The 22,791-nt window shown below is 43.2% G+C and overlaps 4 protein-coding genes across 7 annotated transcripts; 2 read left to right on the plus strand and 2 right to left on the minus strand.

Moving 5' to 3' along the window:
- Positions 1–1,705: 1,705 nt before the first annotated feature.
- slc43a1a (solute carrier family 43 member 1a) lies at positions 1,706–14,875 on the plus strand. Of its 3 annotated transcripts, none has more exons than XM_029164527.3 (15): positions 1,706–1,953; positions 5,104–5,267; positions 5,441–5,627; positions 6,121–6,176; positions 6,334–6,410; positions 10,540–10,632; positions 10,769–10,902; positions 11,000–11,127; positions 11,232–11,378; positions 11,465–11,500; positions 11,577–11,691; positions 11,782–11,911; positions 12,020–12,093; positions 12,585–12,708; positions 12,888–14,875. In XM_029164527.3, the coding sequence occupies exons 2-15, from the start codon at positions 5,114–5,116 to the stop codon at positions 13,083–13,085; spliced, it is 1,653 nt and encodes a 550-aa protein (XP_029020360.1). In that variant the 5' UTR covers positions 1,706–1,953; positions 5,104–5,113; the 3' UTR covers positions 13,086–14,875. The 3 variants fall into 3 exon arrangements, with proteins under 3 accessions (XP_029020360.1, XP_029020359.1, XP_040928535.1); XM_029164526.3 differs by having other exon boundaries at positions 1,706–1,949; XM_041072601.2 differs by lacking the exon at positions 1,706–1,953 and adding an exon at positions 4,516–4,842.
- A 334-nt stretch (positions 14,876–15,209) lies between these two features.
- On the minus strand, positions 15,210–17,478 carry med19a (mediator complex subunit 19a). Of its 2 annotated transcripts, none has more exons than XM_029164533.3 (6): positions 17,115–17,478; positions 16,584–16,703; positions 16,088–16,221; positions 15,829–15,925; positions 15,661–15,755; positions 15,210–15,562 (listed from the first exon to the last, which is right to left on the minus strand). In XM_029164533.3, exons 1-6 carry the CDS (start codon positions 17,332–17,334, stop codon positions 15,497–15,499), a joined length of 732 nt encoding a protein of 243 aa, XP_029020366.1. In that variant the 5' UTR covers positions 17,335–17,478; the 3' UTR covers positions 15,210–15,496. The 2 variants fall into 2 exon arrangements, with proteins under 2 accessions (XP_029020366.1, XP_029020365.1); XM_029164532.3 differs by having other exon boundaries at positions 16,584–16,706.
- An 86-nt stretch (positions 17,479–17,564) lies between these two features.
- si:dkey-6i22.5 (polyamine-modulated factor 1) lies at positions 17,565–19,220 on the minus strand. Its single transcript, XM_029164534.3, has 5 exons — positions 18,949–19,220; positions 18,623–18,728; positions 18,174–18,274; positions 17,838–18,033; positions 17,565–17,736 (listed from the first exon to the last, which is right to left on the minus strand). The coding sequence occupies exons 1-5, from the start codon at positions 19,167–19,169 to the stop codon at positions 17,671–17,673; spliced, it is 690 nt and encodes a 229-aa protein (XP_029020367.1). The 5' UTR covers positions 19,170–19,220; the 3' UTR covers positions 17,565–17,670.
- Positions 19,221–19,738: 518 nt separating this feature from the next.
- tmx2a (thioredoxin-related transmembrane protein 2a) lies at positions 19,739–22,785 on the plus strand. The gene is made up of 8 exons (XM_029164531.3): positions 19,739–20,067; positions 20,190–20,250; positions 20,751–20,864; positions 21,019–21,095; positions 21,673–21,779; positions 21,958–22,023; positions 22,139–22,268; positions 22,354–22,785. Exons 1-8 carry the CDS (start codon positions 19,879–19,881, stop codon positions 22,525–22,527), a joined length of 918 nt encoding a protein of 305 aa, XP_029020364.1. The 5' UTR covers positions 19,739–19,878; the 3' UTR covers positions 22,528–22,785.
- The last annotated feature ends 6 nt before the right edge of the window (positions 22,786–22,791 follow it).

Consider the following 22,791-nt stretch of genomic DNA (forward strand, 5'->3'; position numbering starts at 1 on the left):
CCCTTGACAACCTGTCCTGCCTCCTGACCCACTTCCAGCCTTTCTAATTACACTGAGAATGAAAAACTATTATTGAATATTCTGAAAAAAAAATTCACTGACTATTGACTTCTAGTGGCATCTGACAGCTGTCCAGGCTTTTAAACCTATATTTTCAGATTTTTGTTTGTTGGTGCACAAAACATTAGGAAGAGAAAACTGCACATCCCCATCTTTGACTATGTTTGAGTCTAGTCTTATAGTCTCATAAACGTTTAAGTCACCTCCTCAATATTTAAAGTATTTTTGACTCTTACTAGCATACACGTGTGAAACCTTTGTCGTGTTTTTACAGCTGCTCTGTTGAAATACTGAGCTGTTCTGCTGCAGCTCCAGTTTCACCACTGTGAGGAAAGCACGAGACATTGTCGACCTGAGTGGATATTGTAGTTTGCAGGTGAGGCTCAAGGTCACATTTCCAGCTGTTCACCGCTGGAGAGGGCTCACACAAATTCCAACAGGATTAATTTATGAACAAATTGGGGCCAAGATTTGCTCCTGAAGCTGGAACTAATGTTTCATGACCAAGTGTAAAGCTCCTACTAACCAGATTAAACTATGGCAAATATAGATAGGAAGTGAAAACGCTGACCCTTTGCTTTGCAGCCCTGCAGGGTGTGGATTTACTGCGGTGGTGCTGTGCCCTGTTGGGAATCTTGGATAATCACAGCTAATACTTTTGTGAGGAAACCTGTTGGTCAAGCCCAGAAGGAAACTAATGAAGAAATGAAGATGAAGCAGAACATTCTGTATACGCAGGTGAAGATGATGGAGGCTGATGACTGTGTAAGATTCCCTTTACTAAGCAGAATTTCCATTGATTTATTACCACTGACTTCCCTCGTTTGTGTCGTTAAGTAGCTGGACCCCATTCATTTAAATTGAAGTTAGGGGGCAAAGGTCCACAACCTTTTCCTTTTGAAAAGCACAGACCTTCTATAATTAAAAAAAAACCTACTCAGTGGATTAATCGTCACCAGACCGATCTAAATGTGCAGCGTCAGCACAATAGACACTGTGTATTAAGACATGTGATGTTGGTGCCCAGTCTTTTGTGGGAACCTGATCACCCACAGCCACTGTACGTTAGCTTGTCTGTTCAGATCGGCGTCTGCCTCAACTCAACTCTGTTATTTCCTTCCTGTCTTTATGTTTCTTCCTTGAGTTTAGGAAAACAACATCTTTTTTTGGCTTAAAACATTTTCTGTTAGACAGAAAGGTTTTGTGTCACTCTCTGCATGCATACGTGTGTGTGTGTGTGTGTGTGTGTGTGTGTGTGTGTGTGTGTGTGTGTGTGTTCTGCAACTGGTTTTACGTCATTCCTTTACTTTTGCCACTCTCAAGAAATGCAGCATAAAACATGGATAAAAAATCATAAACATTCATCTTATTATAACACAATTGTGTTATGATGAAATAAGTATAGTCTTGTCCAAAAATTTAAATATAGTTTGATTAAAACTGTGTTGTACATTTGTTATAAAGGCCCATGTGACAAATAACGAACGAAAAAAGCCCAATAGAGAACTATCTGTTGAAACGCGACTTTTTTCCTTTTTTATTTCTAAACTTCGGTTGCTCCCATGCAAATGAGGCAAATTTGTGATGAATGATAGGTGCTGACTCTCTCCACCCCTCACAGGGAGGGAACTCAAGTCAAAGTAGGAGAATGGGGGTTAGAAACAAGAGACAGAGGAAAGAAGCGTGGAGTCTCACAGAAGCTACCAGGAAACCAGCGAACGAAGAAACTGAGCAGGAACCAGAGGCTTCACGCGTTCGCTGTTTGCTGATCAAATAAGATCAAATCAAATAATCAGCTGAAAGAGCCGATTAAACGTCACCTTTTCACACAGCAACGAAAGAAAGAAATAAGCGCATTCTAGGCATTTCCTGTTGTGAGAAGACAAAAAGTGAGTATGTAAATTAATTCACATGTTCTGAGTGTTAACACTGTGGATTCCTCGTGTTCATTGTGTTTGATTGCTTCTATATGGCGCGTTTCGCGACGTAAAAAGCGGGAAGGGGCCAACCGGCTTCTACCCACACGTGGCACAGACACTACGCTTTACGCACCAAATACTTTGTGTGTGTGACTTTATGGGCGTTCACTCCACAAAGATAATGATGAGGGCACACACAAAGAACGCGGAGTGACCGGCGGTTGTTGACTTTCACTAAGCGACTCTTTCATTCCACTAAACTTTTGCTTCCGGGGGCTTTCATCTGTGTATTACAGTTCTAACTGCAATTCAAACGTTGCTACGAAGACTGTTTTCTGTCGACGGAAAAAGGATGGCTGTAAAATATGCTGCGTTTGTGGCCACGTGTAAAGTTGCCTTCTACGTAAACGTTCTAAGATTGAGTGACGTCAGAGAAAATGTACAGTAAAAGGTCTGTTGGCGAAAGTGACCCCTGGGAGTAAATGTGACGATAATAATTGCAAAAAAATGTTTTGTAAAAGAATTATTTTATTTTATTGCCTAGTTATTTCAATTAAAATGTAGCAAATTGATACATTTACTGTAACTGTTTCTAAAGTTTTCACATTTAATCTTGGGGTCACTGAATATGACCTTTGAGTCAAAAAAGGTAAAAAATTACTACAATGTGAGAGTAACAAGTAACAAACTATCTAGATTAATTATGTCTCCTTTAAACTCTTAAAAGTGAAATAATAATAATAATAATTTCTACTCCATTTATCATCATCATCATCATCTGAATAGCACGTGAATGCATCCCCATGCTCTCGCCGCCCCGCTGCGGCCGTAACCGGACCCTGCTCTGAGGTCAGGCTCGCAGACAGCTGCTTGCCGGCCGGACCGTTCGGCCTTTTTGGACTTTTCAAGGAACAGAGGCTCCCAGGGCGCATGGTTTATTATTATAGAAACTTGTGAGGATAAAGAGTTTGGCCTGCGTCCTTTACGGCCTGCGGAGGTTGATCAACACGGCCGGTCGAGGTCAGACACGTCCCTGCAGGGAAAAAAGAGCCGGGCTGCATGGGAGCAACAACACTGCGACACAAAGACACGGCACATGATGAATTAAACATGCTGTTGTCGGCTCTCAGAGTCTGATACACACTATAAACTATCTAAATGTTGGTGTTTGACATTGCAACATTGCATCATTCAGGTAGCTCAGGAAACAGAATCCTTATATGGTGTTTCCTGCAGGTCACGCCTCACCTGCTGTGTTGCCATTCACACTTTACACTTGTATGAGAGCGACTCACAACTCCCTGCTAAGCCTCAGTGACAGAGTCTGTTGTTGTTTTAACGCGGCTGCAGCGCCGGTGACTTTTTCACGCGTGACGACCTGTGACGCCTTCGTTTCGCCGCTCAGAACAGGTTGTCCTGCAGGTCGGGTCGGGTGCGGGGACCAGATAAACGGGGTGCCCGACAGACGGGACGCAAAAAGGCAGATAAGCAGAAGTGTTTTCTTGATGAGCCCACGAGGTTCATGCTTGTGTGTGTTGATGCTCGTGGTTCAGGCCAAAGCTCCCTAATTACAATGCATGTGACAGGAGCATCTGGCTGTGCCTCTGATGGAGCGCGTGCGTTCCTGTGAAGGACCGTCCTGTTCCACTGCTGCGTTCTTCCATGTGGAGCCTGATCTTGAAACCGGGCAGTGTTTACTCAGCCAGGATTTATTTCCTGTCCACAACTCTGTTGCTTTAAATGGTATAATCTAAATTTATATACGGTTATTTGTTCCCACATCTTTATATTTGATGGAGATGTTGTTCAGAACCAGCACTAATTTCTATAATGATGATTTCACCTCTTCTTTACCGCGCGTGTGCCCGTCTGTGGGGTGTCAGTTACAAAGAAATCCCCCTGTTCAAACTCTGTTTCAGCACAAAGGCTCCTCGCTGGCCTGTGAATAATCACATTACACACACGCCCCGCGCACGCCGAGGCACATTTGTCCCATTAGGTCTTCGCCACTGCAACACACCCACGTCTGCTTCTCAGGAGCAGCCCTCATTAGGAGGCGTTTCCCTCGCTCCGTTCTCTTCCACATCAACGACACATGGAAAAGCTGGTTATTTTTGGATCTTCCATGTTTTCCAGCCGGTCACCGCTGTGTTCCACCGCCTGCTGGTCACGGTGACCGGTGACCTGCCCTCGGGTCCCGCGTGCCCGTGGTTCTGTTTGCCACGTCATCGTCCGGACTCGCTCCTCGCTTGTGTGTTGTCACCACAAAAGCAGCGTCGCTATTGCCTTCAGATGAACCCAAAGTTAATCTGGGCTTGTATGCGACTGAAAGGTGCCGTGACGCCATTCGCATGGAAATGTCATCCTCTAAAGTCACTGTGCTCATTTCCAGAACAAAAGCATTTAGACACAGGTCATTGTGTTATAGTCAAAATGGAGAGTAAGAAACTGGTCACCAGTGGGAGGTGGGAGGGGATTTACAAAACAATAGCGGGCGGCATGGGTACTGAGGGAAACGGACCATGTCGAGAGTATACGCAACACTATTTAGTGAAAGTCACACAAGGTGACGAGTCTCCATCTGTTGCGCAGCAGAGTAAAAACGTGGCTCAATGCTCTTCACCCCTTGTACCAATACAACCAAACCTCTAATGATGCTCAGCTTCTCGTGGCTGAGCTGTTTATCAAACCACACATTATGAGTCTGCCGCCATTAATTGGTGGCACTACTTGTTACCATGGAAACATGGGGTCAGTTACTCTCTTGTTACTTTGGCGACTATTTTATGTCAAGTTTGCATTTTCTGTGACTACGTCAGGTCAGAAAGTTTTATTTCAACTGAATTCCAACTAAAGGTTGTATGTAAGTTACCATGGCAACAAAGTTTTTTATTGTGTAAAACAAATTGTTTTATACTGTTTCCTTGACTGCAGGTGTTAGCTAACTACATATAAAGTTACCTGATGTTCACATGTTTGAAAACTCAGGATTTAAAAAAATCACCTTTCAGTTTTACTATGTTTACTAGTTGGTTCCACTCCACACGCTCCTGTCTCCTGTGTGTCCACTCATGAGCAAACTGGAGTCTGACCATCGCTAACAGACCCCTGTCCTGGTTCGCAGAGCAGCAGCGATGGCGCCCTCTCTGGTCCAGGCCTACAGGAGGCGCTGGTGGATGGCTGTGACGGCCGTGATGGAGAACCTGCTGTGCTCGGCCGTGCTGCTGGGATGGGGCTCGCTGCTGATCATGCTCAAGAGGGAAGGTTTCTACTCGCACCTGTGCTCAGGTAACTTCAGCACGAGTCCCCTCACGTCCCAAACGTCTGGGTTTCTGTTACTGCACATTTATAACAGTACGTGTTACTGTACGATAGCTCACTGAGCGAGGTTTGCATTTCTCCATGTGTGGCCCATATAAAAAGAAAAAACATTTTTTTTACCACTTTTCTCATTTCTGCAGTGAACGACTCGGTGGTTGTGGGCAACTCCTCTGGTGGAGAGCTGGAGGAGTGGCTCAGCTGCGTGGACCAGGAGGAGATGCTAAATCTGGGCTTCACCATCGGCTCCTTCCTGCTCAGCGCCACCACGCTGCCGCTCGGCATTCTGATGGACAAGTTTGGGCCACGTCCTCTCCGCCTGTTGGGCAGGTAACGGCTGCTTTATAAGGGCACGGTAACTGTGAAATGTTTTGCATGTGACGTTCAGTAATGCTGCCAGGAAAGAATAGACGTCATTAGAAATGTCAGACCATTATCTTCAATGGAGATGGGTTTAAAGTACAAAGCTTTAATATCTCTACAAACAGATGTGGCAACGATAAAAATAATAATGTTCTTTTTTGAGTATTCAGATAATTAAATACATTAAACAGAATTAACTGTGCTTCTCTAGTCTAAAGTAAATTAAGTGGGGCACTCGAAGGAAAATTCTTTTACACTGGGTGTGGAAATACGGGAACACGAAATAGAATACACACATACTTTGTCTTCTTGGCAAGATAAAGACATGACGCTTCCACTCCCCTGGCGCCGTAGGCAGGATATTGAATGATAGATAATAACCAGGAAGCATGTTATAGTCTACATATTAGAAATAATGCTTAACTACTACTAATGATGTCTTTGTTTCCTTTCTTTGCAGCTCCTGCTTTGGTCTGTCCTGTGTTATAATGGCAGCATCTGCCTACAACCCTGAGTGTGAGTACAGCGAACCCGCCGATAAAAGCAGGCTCCTCCACCCTTCATGAAGGGACTGCATTTAACTGCGGAACTAGTTTAAATTGGAAAAGTAGAATGTGACGAATGAAGCGTGAGCGGAGTCGTAACAGCCCGTCCGTCGTCTGTCTCTCTGCAGCTCTGTCGGCGCTCATCTTCCTGGCTCTCTCCCTGAACGGCTTTGGAGGCATCTGCTTGACCTTCACCTCCCTCACGGTGAGAAACGCGCACAGCCGCCTGCTCCCTGCTTGCAATGAATCTAGTGGTTTGTTAGGAAACAGCACGCGATGTTTGGACGCAAGCCAATAATTGCATTGGACACATGCTGAATTTCGCTAATACCTCCACATTAACATAGATGTTAGTCACAGCTTAACACATACTGCCTCTGTTTCTGGAGTCTGGTGAAATGTGCAGCTCGATCTGCAAGAAGCCGTGCGTTTTTAAAGGATCCACATTCTGAGAAGCTACGGGTTTGGAGTTGATTCGTGGAACCAGTGAGCACAGGAGACGTAGCTCTGTTGGACTCAGCTGAGGAAACAGTGCGTGTTGTGACGGAGCTGTGTTTGCGTATGTCCGCGTGTGTGTTAGCGTGTGATGTGTCAGCTGGTACCAACATTGTCAAGCGTTTACTGTCACCCGTGACCCGGCACGTATTTAGATTTGTCCTGCGTGTTGGTACAGTGAGCTCACCTCTCCACCAATAGCAGGCCGGAGTGGGCCGCACGCCCCCACCTAAGCCCCGCCCACTCACCTCTGTCTAAAAACCCAAGGCCACACTTTCTCTCTCCCCTCCTTTCATCTTATCGTCCCTCCGTGTTCCTCTGTTGTGTAAATCAGTGCTGGACCACTTGAGCTCTGCACGTCTGCGCCCACGTGTTGATGTACTGATGTGTTGTGTGCGCAGGGGAGCAAAGATGCTTAGTGTGACGCCGTGCATGAGCAGAACTAAGAGCTAAGACACTTGTCACTGTGTTGCCTCAGGACCAGTTCGGGTCAAGTACATATTCTGCACATGACCCGACTGACAAACGTGTCACTAAGAGGAGTTTACATTGACTTATATTCATATAGTTCAGACAAGTCCTGACTTCAACCTTCATCTGAACCTAAACCCAGTGTTACTCTAACCTTAAACCAAGTCTTTGCTTTTATTATTTAATGATTTACTTTATTATTAAGAAGCAAAGTTAGGACAAGTGCAGCCACTGGAGTAGAATGCAGCCTCCCTCTCCTCTTTGTCCCCGTCCGACCTCTGTCTGTTTCTGTCTCGCTCGCTCCGGCTCTAATTGGCTCGTGTGTACCAGCGCTGACTGACCTCCACGCTCTTGTTGTTCTGAGCAGCGAATGACGGCAGAGCACAAACATACACCCACAACCCATCGTGATTTACGCCATGTGCCCGAGCGAAACAGCACATAATGTATCATTAGACAGAAAAAGAACACAAAGGAAAGAGCACGTGACACATCTGTGGCACATGGTCTCCTAATTGACTGAATACAATTATGTACAAGACCTGATCTGAAAATATTGGATAAGTTACAAAGTAAACTTAAAAACGTTACATTTAAATGAATCACTTAGGGTTAAAGGTCAAACCTAATCTCCCCGACCTTGACCAAGGTAAACAGCGTTTTGCTCTCTAGCGTCCATACAGTGTGTTTCCTTACACCACCATCAGCGCTTGCAATGCAGAGCTGAAGGAAACTTGATGAAACTTGCACCGCGTTGTTGAAACAGCTTCCTACTTCCCTTGCATAATTAAAACTATTCTAACTTTTGAAAAAAATAATTGTGAATGACACCACACTAACATCTTAAGTAGCTGAGGCACGTGACTCCACCCTTGTGGTTTCACAGCTCACGGGGCCCTGTTTGCATTAGACGGCGGTGACTCACCCTTACGTTTGCCTGTCAGGATGTCCTGCTAGTGTATGTGCTGTTTGGTTTAGCCTAAATAGGTCACCTGCGCCTCAGCACTTTGCATTTACGTTGCGCCCTCAAGCAGTTTGATCTGTGTGCGCGCTTCGGCCCTCGGCTGCAGCGAAGGCCGTCCGTCTTCAAACAGACTGCGGTGATGAGAGAGAAGGTCGCCTCCTTTGGATTTGACAGCTTTTTGTGTTATATAAACCTAAAGTGCAGCTGCATGAAAGCAGAGTGCCACCGCTGTGGGGGTAAAGAGCTTGACCGGTGAGAAGGGGGGGGGGGTCAGTGAGCGGAGGTGGAGAGGAGAAGCCGGTGCTAATCAGCTGTGGTTTGGTGTTTCCTGCTGGGAGCTCAGCAGAGAGAGAACCTGCAGCTGTGGCTTGGGGAGATCAGTCAAAAGGAAAAATGTTACTCCCACTACCTGTTTATATATGTTGTGTCCACTTTTCTCCCACTGTCTCTTTTCCACATCTTGAGCCTGCGCTGCGCTCATTAAGCTAATACTCGAATCCGTCTCTTAGTGGTGTCTTAATTAAACTCGGTGCCTTGCGACGCCCTACTGGGTGAGCACAGCAGCTGTGGAAATGGAAGTGATGAGTCATGACAAGCCAACGGCCAGGGCTCCATTTGTGGGTGACTGTGTGACTCCATAGTGTCACGTGTTGCTGTCCACATCCTCTTGGCAGCATCAGGATGGAGGCCAAACGCTCTGAGGCCCTCTGTGTACACGTCCAGTATTAAAACAACATCTGCCGAGACACGGTGGTGAGAGTCACGCATACGAGCCCATGCGTTTTCTTCACACTCAGATCCAAACGTCACTGAGATGCCATTTCACACGGCTGCAAAATCTTCGCTTTAACGTTAGTAAGAGGCGCAGACTGCCGTGTTTTCGGGAGGTCCTTGCGATATCTACATTCCACAAATCTGCAGCGCTGCAGAGCCACGGCCGCAGCTGGGTGAGGCGTTCGGGTTCTCAGAAGGGCGCTGAATGAGGACGGGTGTTCTCGGGGATGTTTTTCCCCGTCTCGCTCCAACATACGCGGGAAGACCTTTTTTTTCCTGTTTGCTCGCCAACTTCGATGCTGTGTCAGCTATCAAAGTGACCCCAGGCATCAGTCTAGAAGGCGCTAATCCGCAGCAACCCCATGTGAATTCATCCCAATGGACACGGGGGCTAAAGGAGCTCCAGGAATGTCTGTACCAGTCTAAAAAATTCCTAGAAACCTCTGGGGATGTGAATGTCTGATTTACCTACATTTAGCATTGAACTGAACATATGCTGTGTAATGAACCTGCATAGCATAATTACCACTGTTGACAGACTGAGCAAGGCTGAGAGAACAGCCCTCAGGTAGAGAACATCAGGTAAACACTGGACCTAAGTCATCATTTTGTCAAATATCTGCTAATGCTCTGTTGCATGTGTACATAGCTGTTAGCTCAGAGGGACATTATGCAGCAACACGCGCATAATGCTGGTTACAAAATACTGTTAATTATCACGCTGCAGCTTTAATCTACCTCCCGCTGCTTCATTCCTTCCTTTCCATCATGCACAAGTTAAAAGGACCTGATGGATTAGACTTGCTAATAGCAAAAAAATGACTTATTTCCCTTTTACTTGAGAAAAAATCTTACAAAAAATATGTTTTCAATTTTAAAGTGTGCTCCTGTTCTCTACCCCTGACTAGATATCAGCTGGTGCAGGCTCAGGGGCCACTGACGCTACAAAGCGAACCCGGGGCCAATAGATATTAGGTGACGCCAGCAAAAGTTTTGAAATCCACCATGTTGTGAGAGAATAGTGTGCTTGTCATGCTGCACAAGTGAAATCCAACACATGTGATCTTATAATAGTGATTGACCCATATAAAACTCAAATACTAATGTCAAAGGACATTCACATGCAGCACAATAGGTCATTGTTATTTTCGCTAAGCTACTTAACTACTGTAAAGAGGTTGACCTCATATATGATGTGTTAGTCCTGGGTCCTGTGACCTTGTCATGCATGACCCCACACTAAGTCCAAAGAGCCCAGCAGAGTTCATAGAGAGATCAGAGTCTCCATCGTTATTCCTGACTCGGAGAAGTTGCTGAAATTGCAAGAATAAATCCTTGAAAATGTGCAGGGCTATAGATTAGTCTGCATTTGTCATGAGGGGGTGAGAACCCGAACTGGGTCACGGCTGTGCTTCTTGTTTCCCCATGACATGGAAACTAATATTTTTTTAATGAGTCTGCTCTGCAGGGACACAGAGGTGTTTCTGGGTGCAGACTGGGCAGGAGGCTTCCTAATGCCAAGGGAGCAGCCTGCCCCCTGGTGGCCTCGACTGCACACTGCAGTGCAGACTCAGCATAGTACAGCGTACTGTGGATTTATTTCTATTTCATCTCTTCTCTGTCATTGCAGCTCCCCAACATGTTTGGTGCCCTGAGCTCCACCATCATGTCTCTAATGATCGGCTCCTATGCCTCCTCTGCTGTCACCTTCCCCGGAGTTAAGGTAGGTTACAAAGAGTAGATTGAGACATGCCCTATGGCTTTAAATGAATGCTTATGTTGCACTGTGCTGGATATTGAAACAATCAGCTGCTCTGGTGCCACAAGGGGCCAGAATAACTTGCTCCCGCTCTCCCCAGCTCATCTACGATGCAGGCGTATCCTTCAAGGTGATCATGTGGATGTGGGCTGGCCTCGCGACCGCTGTCTTCTTCAACTGTTTCTTCAACTGGCCTGCAAAAGGCTTCCCAACGCCCGACGAGGTGGACTACAGGTCGGTGTGGATTCGACCTCACATCAGTGATGCATATGCATGAATTGTTCATTTAGACTGTTGCCTCTAGCGCTGATGATGCTTGTGTATTTAACAGCAAGATCCTCACGCTTCAAGAGCTGCCGTCATCAGAACAGAAGGTAGTTGGAGAGAGACTGAGCCAGAAAAATGGGGATGTTCGAACCTCCATAGAAAAGCTTCCTAATGGACATGAGGCTGCATCCAGTAGGTCCACAGACACTACAACCAGTGGTTCCACTTTGTAGCTTATAGCTCTATTATATCTATTTACAGGGATAAAGCCTAAAACAAGTCTGCTTGTCTCTCAGATGCCGTTCCCTTCCGCCGTTCTGTCTTCTCTCCCATCTTCCTGTGGAGTCTGATTACGATGGGCATGTCCCAGTTGAGAATCATCTTCTACATGGGGGCGATGAACAAGATGCTGGAGTTCATGGTTACCCACGGACAAGTGCATCGTGAGTGTTAGACCCTTCACGGTCACAGCACGCAGCTCCACGGTTTTAAAATTGAATGTTGAAGTCTGTGATGCTCTACCTTTCAGCAAACGAGAAGCTGGTGATAGAAGCAGAAGAGAAAGGTGAGCAACATTTTCATATGTCTTCAATAAACAATTAGTTTTAATTCTTAATTTGAAAAAGCGTTTTCCTTTTCAGTGAGTTTCTACTCGTCGATCTTCGGCACGCTACAGCTACTGTGTCTGGTCACATGTCCTCTGATTGGATACATCATGGACTGGAAGATGAAGGAGTGTGAAGACACTGAGCAGACGTATGTGCAGTGAAACAGTGTGAAAAGCAGTGTATTTAACTACAGTAATGAAGCCTGTGTCTACATTCATTGGCTTGTTAACACTTTCAGACAAACCAGTGGGCCCAAAAGAGACCGTAAGATCCAGAAGGTGACCAACGCCATAATAGCCTTCATCTTCACCAACGTGCTGCTGATCGCGTTTGGCTTCTGCTGCCTCATCGACAACCTGCCTCTGCAGGTAGCGCATGCACAAACACACACATCGTGTAATTAGAAGACGAGTGAACATACCCTCAACGGAGCCACGGAGCCTCTTGCTTTATTTCTCCTCGTCCTTGTTCTTCAGATTTTGACCTTCATCCTTCACACCATGGTCCGAGGGTTTATCCACTCCTGCTGCGGAGGCCTCTACGCCGCTGTGTGAGTGCTGCTAATCACTCAAGCATGGCACAATCACACGTAAACCCTCCCAGCAAAGCTCAGAAAGCTCACAGAGGTGGTGACAAACTCAGGACAGGGCAACCACATCATTAAAGGCATTCAGCATGCTCTTTTGACAGAAATGCTGACAGCACACTCACTGTGCAGAATATAGAATCATTTTAGATCCTTCACCTGCTCGTTAAATTGTTACTGATGAATGAGAATTGAAATGTGCACGTTTTACTGTAAGAAGCTATTTGTCTTTTTGCTCCATAAATTCAATTTGTCAGGTGTGAAATTTGCAATTTAAAACTAATGAGTGCCCTCTGGAGGAAGTCAGGATGAAAATATTATAAAATAACCTATTGAAACTTAAATTTAAAGCAAAGCAAACCAATTTATGTGATTTATCATCATGACTCATCTGGGGCTCATGCTAGAATGTGGTGTTTTAGCTCCATGGTAACCAGCCTGTATCTTTCTCACAGATACCCATCCAACCACTTCGGCACCCTGACAGGCCTCCAGTCTATGATCAGCGCTGTGGTCGCTCTGCTGCAGCAGCCGCTGTTCATCGCCATGGTCGGGCCCCTAAAAGGAGACCCCTACTGGGTAAGAACATGTATCTCTGCATGCCTGCGCCTTTATATACAGACATACATTTTCAACCCAAACATTTATTGCACTGCTGGTAAATGGACTTCACTGGTTGTTATTTATTTATTGTCATATTACATATTTACATATTATACATGACTCTAATTTTCGTGTGTTATCCATCTGTCCTCTAGATCAACCTGGGCCTGCTGATCTTCTCATTGGCCGGTTTCCTGTTGCCAGGTTACCTGTTCCTCCACCGCAGACAACTTATGAAAGAAAAGAAGGCCAGAGACAAGCGGGCAGCTGGTCAGGAGACGCAGGCACTGAACCACAAAGAGGCCAACGGCCACACGTCCCACAGCAACGGCGTGGCTGCCGTGGAGGCTTAGACAGCGCCATAAATCAGAGGATGGTAGGGCTTAGTCCACGTGCCTTCAATTAGCACCATCATCTGCGCATGACGTTTCAGGCTTTACGTCATCGAGGGTACAGATGTGGATCGCAATGAACTATGCTGAGCAAATAAGGCCCGCGTTTTTTTGTTGTTCATGATTTCAGGAGTATTATCATCTTGTGTTGTCATTTATTTATTGTATTTTAGCTTAAAGAGCCAAAACAGTGTATTTTAAAGCCATAGATTTCACATGTGCACAGACACAGATGGAGACATTCAGCTCTGTCTTCCGTGTGTCACATTGCAGATGTTATGGTACTTGAAATACTGATAGATTTCAAATACTTCTGATAATTACTCATTCAACACTTGCTAACACCAAAGAAAAACCAAAAGCTATTAGGAAACTTTCTACACAAGTATTGTTTAAAATTGTTATTAACAAAAACATTTGAATATTGAATGCAGTTTCTACCCTAAAGCCCTCAGTTAAAGCGACAATCATTATTCAGCAAAACACTATTAAAAGCATACAGAAAGTCAAAGGACATGAAAAGCACGAGAACATCAGAACAAATGTGGTGTGTATGAAGAAGCTTTTGTCAGAGATGCATTAGAGATGGCTCATCACAGAGACCATATCTACCTCTTTGCTTTTCCATTTTGTACTTTTTAGTACGATTTCCAACTTATACGTTTTTAGATTTTTCACAATTTTTTAAATGTGAAAAGTCCTAAATAATAAATTCAGATTGTTTTTGATTTTATAGTTGTTAAAGGTTCTGCTGATTCAGCCCCTACATACATTTCTGGACTTTTTATATGTAGGTCAAATGTTATTTAAAGACATTTCACCTGGAGCAATATTACTGATTTTAACATAAACACTGACACAGTGTGTTGCTTTATAGACAGAAATGAACTAGTGTTTGTATAAAATATGTATTTATGCTCTTTTCATATTTTAGCTGTAGTAGCATTAAAAAGGGAAACATTTATTTCAGTATCAGCTTTCAGTGTCATCTGCTTTGTGAAGTATTATTTTTAGCAAAACTAAATCTTCTAAATTTTTGTTTTGTAAATAGAACGGAGGATCTTAAATATCCTTTTTGCTTTATCACATATGGGTTTGTATAGCATTTTACAGTGGCTGTGATTTTACAGTTTGATGTTGTTTTTTTAATAAGCAGCTGCAGATCAAAGAAAAAAATGATTACTAGTCTGTATTTTTTTATGCACAGGAAAATGCAATGTCAATCAGTTGTATTCATTTCCGATTCTTTGACTCACTCCATTTAATGCAAAGCAGGTTTTTCTTTTGTTGCTTTTCTGCTCCAGATATAAAATGGGTCAGAATTCTTCTATAATTGCAGAGGAAGAAGGAAGAGTTTTCAACCATGTGCCTCATCTGCCATGTTGCCTTTCTTGCAATAGAAAAAAAGACTGTAAGATCACCATGTCTTAGTGTGTGGTTTATAAACCAAAGCCATGCTGTGGACAAACTTCCTTATGGTCCAATGTAAAGCAGGGGATAAAGTGTTCATTAACAATCATTTTAGAGGCAGAATGTTATGCTGTTCAGCAGGAATGCTGTTCAAGTGTTGGGAAGCTTTTCCAGGTGGGCATATGGTCAATAATTTCCTCTTCCCACGTAACAGTATTTGTTGTTGAAAACAGTGCGCTAGCAATAACAGAAACCACCTGACCTCTTTGTACCTGGAAAGTCAGGCCCGTTACTTCTGATGAATACTCCTGGATGTCATTAAAGTTTAACTGACCCAGTTACTTCTGTCTTTGTGACTGGGACTGGTGGGTGTTGCTGACTGAATTGATAAAAAAATAAACATGTTAGCTTTTTTATGTATTTTAGAGCAGTGTTCTCCAAATATAATAATAATAGATATTTTTATTATTATTATTATGTGTTCTCTACAATGCTTTATCTAATCTTGTGCCCTAACAGTGAGAGTTGAAATGTTTTTTCTAAATGTACACCTCACATGCCTTGGATTGATTTAAATTCAGCTTATGCATAAAAAAAAGTGTGTTGACTTTGTTTCTCTACACATTCAAACACATTTTCTTTTGTCACTGTGTCATGCTATAAAGGCAACACATATACTTACCAAATTTTATTTAATTTTGGCATTAGGATCAAAAAATTGTCACAACAAAAATCAAAGACGATCGATCATACGTACAGTTCACATCAGACTATAGCGAGTGTCTTACACTATACCATCAGCCACGTCCACCACCGCTGCTGCTTTCTCTTGCACACCTGCATTATTTGAATAACTCCTTCTCTCTTTAAACATATTCTCTGTAATACAATTGTCTGTAAAACCCATGCACTCCTCTTACAAAACAGTCATACACACATTCATGCACACAGTGGGCTCCTGCCTATCTGAGGCTGTTACTGTTGGGCTGTGATCCAGCGAGGCCAGGGTGGTCAGGACTGTGGCGGTTCTGTTGGGAAACAAGGCACGAGTGAAGCACACACTTAATGAGTGAATTACACTTTGTGACTATATTCTATCTTTAGTAATGACTACACAGGTATTTACTTTTTTCTTTTTCTTGTCTTTCTTCTTTTTCTTGCGGTCAGGATCATCATCTCGCTTTTTCTTCTTCTTCTTGGGATCAGAGTCTGAAGGAGTTTCTGTCATGTTGAAAAGAAGCAGGTTAGAGCCCCCAAAACACCTCCTTGTCAATATGTACAGTCTGCGCCATACCCTGTGGGAGTGGGTCCTGTGGTCGTGGATGTTTGTGCTTGTGTTTCCTCCTATCTTTCTTTGGCTGAATGTGCATCAGTCTGTACTGTTCTGGCAGCTGGCAAACACAAAAAATAGTTATAATTAATAAGTAGAAATCCTGTTTCTCAAAGACAAAAATTTTATTTGTATCAATTAATTGTTTGATTATTCCCCATCATTATGGTAAAAACTTTTACAACTTTAATGTGCAGTTGTGTGTACAGCATTGAGTTAGTACCGGTCCTGTGTGTAGTCTGAAGCCTGTGAGCAGAGCACCAGTTAGTGGGCTGAAGGAGTTCCCACACACTGGAGGCTTATCAATCAGAGAGCGCAACGAGCTGCCATCCTCTGTACCTGGACAGTCAATCAAACCTGCAGTACGTTGAATAAAAGACAAGTTGGGATAAAGAGGTAATCGATCAAAGAAATAGATTTGCAGTGATAAATGACAGGGGCACTGAACATGCAGCTCTGAAGCAATGTTCAGTTATTTTCAAAGAGAAATAAATAAATGGGAGAAACAGGAGCTGCATTTAGATGGCCTACTGCTTCTGAGCACATATTAATACAATTTTGAATTAAAAAGTGGAATAATAGGAACAACTGTATGACAGCAATTAACTTGGGTTTATAACATGAATCGGAGTTATTATTTGTTCAGTGTTTTAAAGAGTTATTTAGGTTTAAGGTGGAAATACGTGTCCTACAGCTCACGTGCAGCCACTTGAACCCACCTGGTAACTCTGGCAGGAAGTTGCTGAGCTTCTCCTTCACCTTCTTCCCACAGAACTTGTTGTAGGCGTGTTCGAGGTTGTAGTGGGTGATAAGATTGGTATTGCCCGTTAACTCGTTTCCTACTGAACACACAGGATTACATAAATATAAAAATGAGCATCCAAGTATTGGACGTATCGTTAGTTGGCAAACGCTACCATCGCTGAGTGACACCTTCCAACGGAAGCCAACGGTCATTCATGACTACAAGTTTCACAACGTTTAACTTTAAGACAATATTTAAAAATATGGCGCTAGGCTGGAAATATGTTAACCTTAGGGACAACAAAAGGCCCAGCGCCACCTGAAAACAGCCAGGTTTATGCTAAAACTGCCATAACCTGTGACCACTTCATGTGAGTGAACTCTTGTCTTGTTAGCTTCCGCTAGCTAACGCTAGCCTTGTTTACAAACTCCTATGACGTTAGCAAGCGATAAAAATGTCTCCACACCAACGCATTAAGTCCGTGCGTGGTGTACGACGACCCTACCAGGCAGCTCCCGCAGTAAGTAGAAGGGTTCATTCATGGCTCCGGGCTTCCGCAGAGCAGGCCCTTCATCCCCGAGCTGTGGTGGCATCTGCCCCGCTAAGGAGACTTGATTTTGTGGAAGAGGCGGCGCGGGTTTCCCTGGTCCGAAACCCAGAGACGACGAGCCGGGAGGTCCCTGAGCGTCGTTTTGCCCGAAGAGCGTTGAAAACATTTCCGTCATATCTATCACAAATAGTAGATTTACAAGGAAAGAAAACGCCGGTCCCCTTCAGCCGAGAGCGATTCTGTTCGGATGGTGCTCACCGTGAAACCATCCGCGTATCAGCTACTAAACTCTTCATTTCTTTGTGGCATTGCTACCATATCCCACGTACCGTAATACCAGACATGAACGCGCACATTACCGTAACGAACAATGTATTGTATAGTGACACATACAAATATTACCACTGAAGTCATAAAACAATTTATTTCAAAGACATTTTTATCAGACAATCAGGTTAAACAAAGTAAAAATGTACATTTATGTTAGTTGATAAACTAAATATTTTGAAGGTTACACATCAAAGACATCAGCGGGGCAGAAGGAAGATGCTGATCTTTCAAATTCTGCAAGTGTCGCCTAAAAGGGACAAAATAAGTGTTAGGTAAAATGCAAACATATATAAAAATGTGCATAAAATACATGTGTATATCTTTTCCTACATCGAATATTCCTCTTACCTTCAACTCATCAAAAGCCATTGCAATGCAGTTTTCAGTCTCAGCAATTTTCTTTCTGCCAGCCTGAACCTTTTGTGCCAAAACAGCATTCTCTGCTCTGATCTTTTTCAACTGCCGTTTCATATAGGCATCCTGCTTTTCATAGTATGGAATCAAAAAGCTGGAAAAATCCTGCTCAGGAATGCCACTTGGTCGCCTGTTAGTAAGTGACATGGTAATAGATTACATTTTAAAATAATTATACTGTATGCAATAAAGAATTAAGCTTATGAACCTAAATTGTAAATCTAAAGCAAAAAGTACAATAAATGGAATGTATTTATGGCATGTACTGACCATGCAGGGTCTGACTTGTTCCTTGCAGCTTTCTCCAGTTTGTCCAACTCATTTAATTTCAATTCTAATTGGCCTTCTTCAATCAGTCTGCTTATGTCCTCCTTTAGAAAAGACAATGAAAATGACAGAAAATGACACAGACACACATCCATTTAATACTAATAAAAGCTAACCAACAGAGTGTTTGCACAACATATGTAACAGTTACATACAATCTCAAAAACTGTACTGACTTAATTGGTGAAGAAATGCTGTCTAAATTAAGTTGAGAGATCGTGTAACCTATTTTGTCCCAATTGCATTATTTTCATTGATCTCCAACAGTAGCCCACATATGTGCTGTTGTACATTGTGTAAAAATAATATAATTGTGATAATCCAATGTGTTTGTGACTTAAAGTATCACGATTTTCCCTCTAGAGCCCTCAATAATGTTTTGTGAGTCCCACCTGAACAGCTTTTCGCAGCTCATCTATGAACTGCTTGTGAATCTTCTCCATCTTCTGAGGGTTTTTCTTGTACAGTGGGCGAAACATGCTGGCAAATGTGTTAAAACTGAGATAATACAGCAGAATGTGGTTTTAGAAAACACTGGGCATTTTGACTGATAGTTATACACTTATAGTGTCCTGACTAGCTGAAGAAACTGCAATTAACAGTTACACAAAAACGCTCGACAATCTAATAGTTATTATTCTGTATTAATGTATTTAATAACATCCAAAAGCTTAGATCAATAAAATAGAAACATAAACGGTGCGCGAGGACACGCTACCTGGCGTGATCAATACACTTCTCCAGGCTCTTCTGCGTCACTTTCTTAAACAGTTTCAACCTGCTATACCGAACCTCCGTCTCCCCTGGTGGCCTACGGTCTGAATCCACATTGGACGTTTGTGGGGCCATTCCCTCTGTGGTTTCATTAGTGTTTCCTTCAGCGGAGGCTTTAACACACTGGTTATCTGGGGTTTCTTTTAGTCCTTGGTCTTCCTCCATCTTCCGCTCCCTGTGTTTATATTTTGCGCTGCCCGCCAAATCTTCTTCTTCGTAATATTTGACGGCAGCTGGTTTGTGCCTGGTCTCGCTTTACCGCCACCTGCTGGTGCTGAATGACACCACCTTCAGAATCGAAGTGCGTACTAAATACTCACCGTAATCACCACTACGGTGCCCGACGATCTCATTTAATTATTTCAACAGGTGTAAATATAGACTCACTTTCCACTTTAATAGCTGAACATGTACAGCCATTAGAATTAACAACATCAAGTGTTAGCTCTAGCTCTACCATTAATTTTCCTCATCCATTCTGCATATGGTGAGTAAAGCACCCTTTTTATACAATGATAACGAACTCCAACACATCAATAATAACCAATAATAAGCTTTAACTTTACGTATAGTAGATTCAATGGCAGAGTTGTTGTATGAATGAAATATCTATTTATCTATTAGATTAGATGTGTCACTATTTGTACATTTGTACAGACGAACAACACAACCTGCAAACAGACCTCCATTGAAATGTTTTAATAAGAAAGATGTCATTGTGAATAGATGTTTGGTCTGTTTATTTATATTCGTTTTGCCTAAATACGGCAAGAAGCAGTGGCCAAACGCTAAAAACCATGCTGTTGTGTGGCGCATGCGCAGACCCGCGAAGTGAGCGCGTCCCCTCTTGTGCTCGACTGACGTCTCTGCCAGCATGGGCCTGATCACAGGGCTGTGCACTTTCTTGTACCACCTTCCTCAGATTTACAAATGGCTGCTGAAGCCGTATTATATCGTGTCGTTCTTCCTGACCGTCGCCTTCCTGCTCGTCAGAAAGGCTCCCGGTCTGTGCGAGCACCTGGCGACCCAACGGGAGGACGGCAACTCCTGCGACTTTGACTGGGTGGGTGAGCATGGGGGTCGCGTCGGGGCTGAACATGGCGATGGCTGCTTAATGATAGCTCAGATTGAGTCTGGTAGCAAAAAGTTGCTGACACGCTTTGTGTGCGTTTTTTTCTCCCACAGAGAGAGTTGGAGATTCTCATGTTTCTCAGTGCAATAGTAATGATGAAGAACCGGAGAGCCAGTAAGTTATTATTGTGTAGGTTGCTTATTAGATCTAAAAAAATATTGATAGATACATAAGATTACTGAAGCCAAGTTTAAGAATCACTTAGTTAATGAACTGTTACTTACTGTTACGTCTCTAGCAAATATTCCCAACAGAAATTCTGATTTGCTTTGGTTTCAGATATTCAACAGATTAAAACTCATCTTTTGAAACGATCAATACAAGAATATTTTGTGAATCAACAAACTAATTGATTATAAATTAGTCCCTGCTGGTTGATCACTAAGTCCCATTATCTTACTGCACTACCATATTCAAACACAAATATAATGCGGGACAATTAAACTGTCACGTAACAGATACAGGAGGTCAAACGTTTAATAGCTTCAGTGGTTGATCAGTGGTTAAACTTCAAGCCGCATTGAGGAGCTGCTTCCCTGTTGTGTAAACGCTGTCCTTCTTCGACCTCTAACCAGCAGGTTGAATGCTTTTCGTCTGCTTTCTCCATTTCTCAGTCACACTGGAGCAGCACATAGGCAACTTGTTCCTGTTCAGTAAAGTGGCCAACGTCATCCTCTTTTTCAGGCTCGACATTCGTCTTGGCATCCTCTACTTTGCTCTTTGTATTGGTCAGTGGATTGATTTGAATTTGTGTATCTGTCTGCAGTTCTGTGGTTAATGTTCACAAGTCAAAACCTGAGGAACCTGATAAACATTCATACTCTATTTAGAGCTTCTGTTTTATTACTGATGTTCTGACCCAGCCTTATTTTGCCTTTACAGCATTTGTCATGACTTGTAAACCACCTCTGTACATGGGCCCCGAGTACATCAAGTACTTCAGTGACAAGACTATTGATGTAAGTGTGGTACTACACCAAGTTGTCTCAAGTACAGTCACGCCTCATATTTTTGATATGTTAAATAAGATGTTTTATTCAATGCAGCTGGTTAAAATGATTTTCCTTCCACTCCACTTGTCCACTTGGACTGTTACCTCCCTGAGATGTAAATGGTCTCATGAAATAGTCATAAGCAATATTATAACACATCAAGATGTGAGCTTCTTAGATTAATTTCTTGATTTCTCTCATCTGAACAGTACCCAGGGTGCTGGTGACTATTTCCATTTGAACTGTAGTGAAGGATGGTTATGCTAAAGTAAACCTTCACATACCTCCCCATTGGTCGAATTGTTGCATGTAGAAATGTACACTTTAGTTGTTATGCTTTTGAGAGTCTTAAATAATTTATTACTTTGATTTCATTTTGCCCCGTTACATTATTACAGTAACATGAGTTGTAGATCTGTTAGATGTGTTTTTTAAATCTGCACATTTCCTAATTCCAACTGTTTCTGCTGTTTCTCTGTGGCTGCTCTGGCAATTGAATTTCCCAACTTTGGGATAAATAATCTTTATCTCATCTTGTTATTAGGAGGAGCTCCAGAGGGACAGTCGCATCACCTGGATCGTCGAATTCTACGCCAACTGGTCCTCTGACTGCCAGTCCTTCGCCCCAGTCTTTGCAGACCTGTCCCTCAAGTGAGAAGTCACCCAGTCTTCGATACTTAGATAGAAGTTGGCTCTCTGCCAGGTTTTCCCCATCTCTTCAGAGATCTATCTGTTATCTAACATGATTAATTTGTTCTATCCCCATAGTACAGATGCATATCAATAATAATAGCATAATCAAAGTAAATGTTTTGTGTTTCTGCTGCAGGTATAACTGTGCTGGACTCAGATTTGGGAAGGTTGACATTGGCCGCTATGGAGAGCTTTCGCAGAGGTCCGTGTTTGCCATTTTGCTTAATGTAGCAGTAGTTCTGCTATTCATAACTTCTCATGAGCATCTTTAATAAAACAGTCTTAGCCCAGGTATAAACTGTGTTCTTTCATAACAGGTACGGCGTCAGTACTTCCCCTCTGACTAAGCAGCTGCCCTCAGTGTTGCTTTTTCAAGCAGGACGTGAAACCATGAGACGTCCGATGGTGGATAATAAGGGACGCGCGGTGTCTTGGACCTTCAATGAGGTGGGTCTTGTCACTGCTCTTTAACACACACAAGGAATATGCGGTATGTGGTAATGGTGCTCACGTGAAGCTAATCTATCCCCAGGAGAATATGATTCGAGAGTTTAACCTCAACGAGCTCTTCCAGAAATCTAAGAAGCTAAGCAAACGTGTTGGTGTGAAGGGAGAGGAGCAAAACCCAGAACTAGATGAGAGCGACAACGAGTTCTGTTCGGACGAAAACCCGGAACAGCCAACAGAGAATAAGAAAGACAAGTGAGAGGAAGAGGATTGGAAGAAGGGCTGCATGGAGCTTTTCCCCTTCCTCCAGCAGGGCTAAGCTTGAGTCAAGCTACACTATGCTGTCCTTACTGTGGGAACTAAATACCCAAAGGAGCTGGACCACATGTATTGGTCTGACTGGGTATGATGCAGTGGTTTGAGTGCAGCCATGTGAAACACTATGCAATGATTTGGGAGTGGTTTTACTACATTCAGTTATTTAAAAAAAAAACAATAAATGTATTTGTTTTTTTCAGCAGCG

The sequence above is a fragment of the Betta splendens genome, chromosome 10 (assembly GCF_900634795.4).
Source record: "Betta splendens chromosome 10, fBetSpl5.4, whole genome shotgun sequence".
Lineage (NCBI taxonomy): Eukaryota > Metazoa > Chordata > Actinopteri > Anabantiformes > Osphronemidae > Betta > Betta splendens.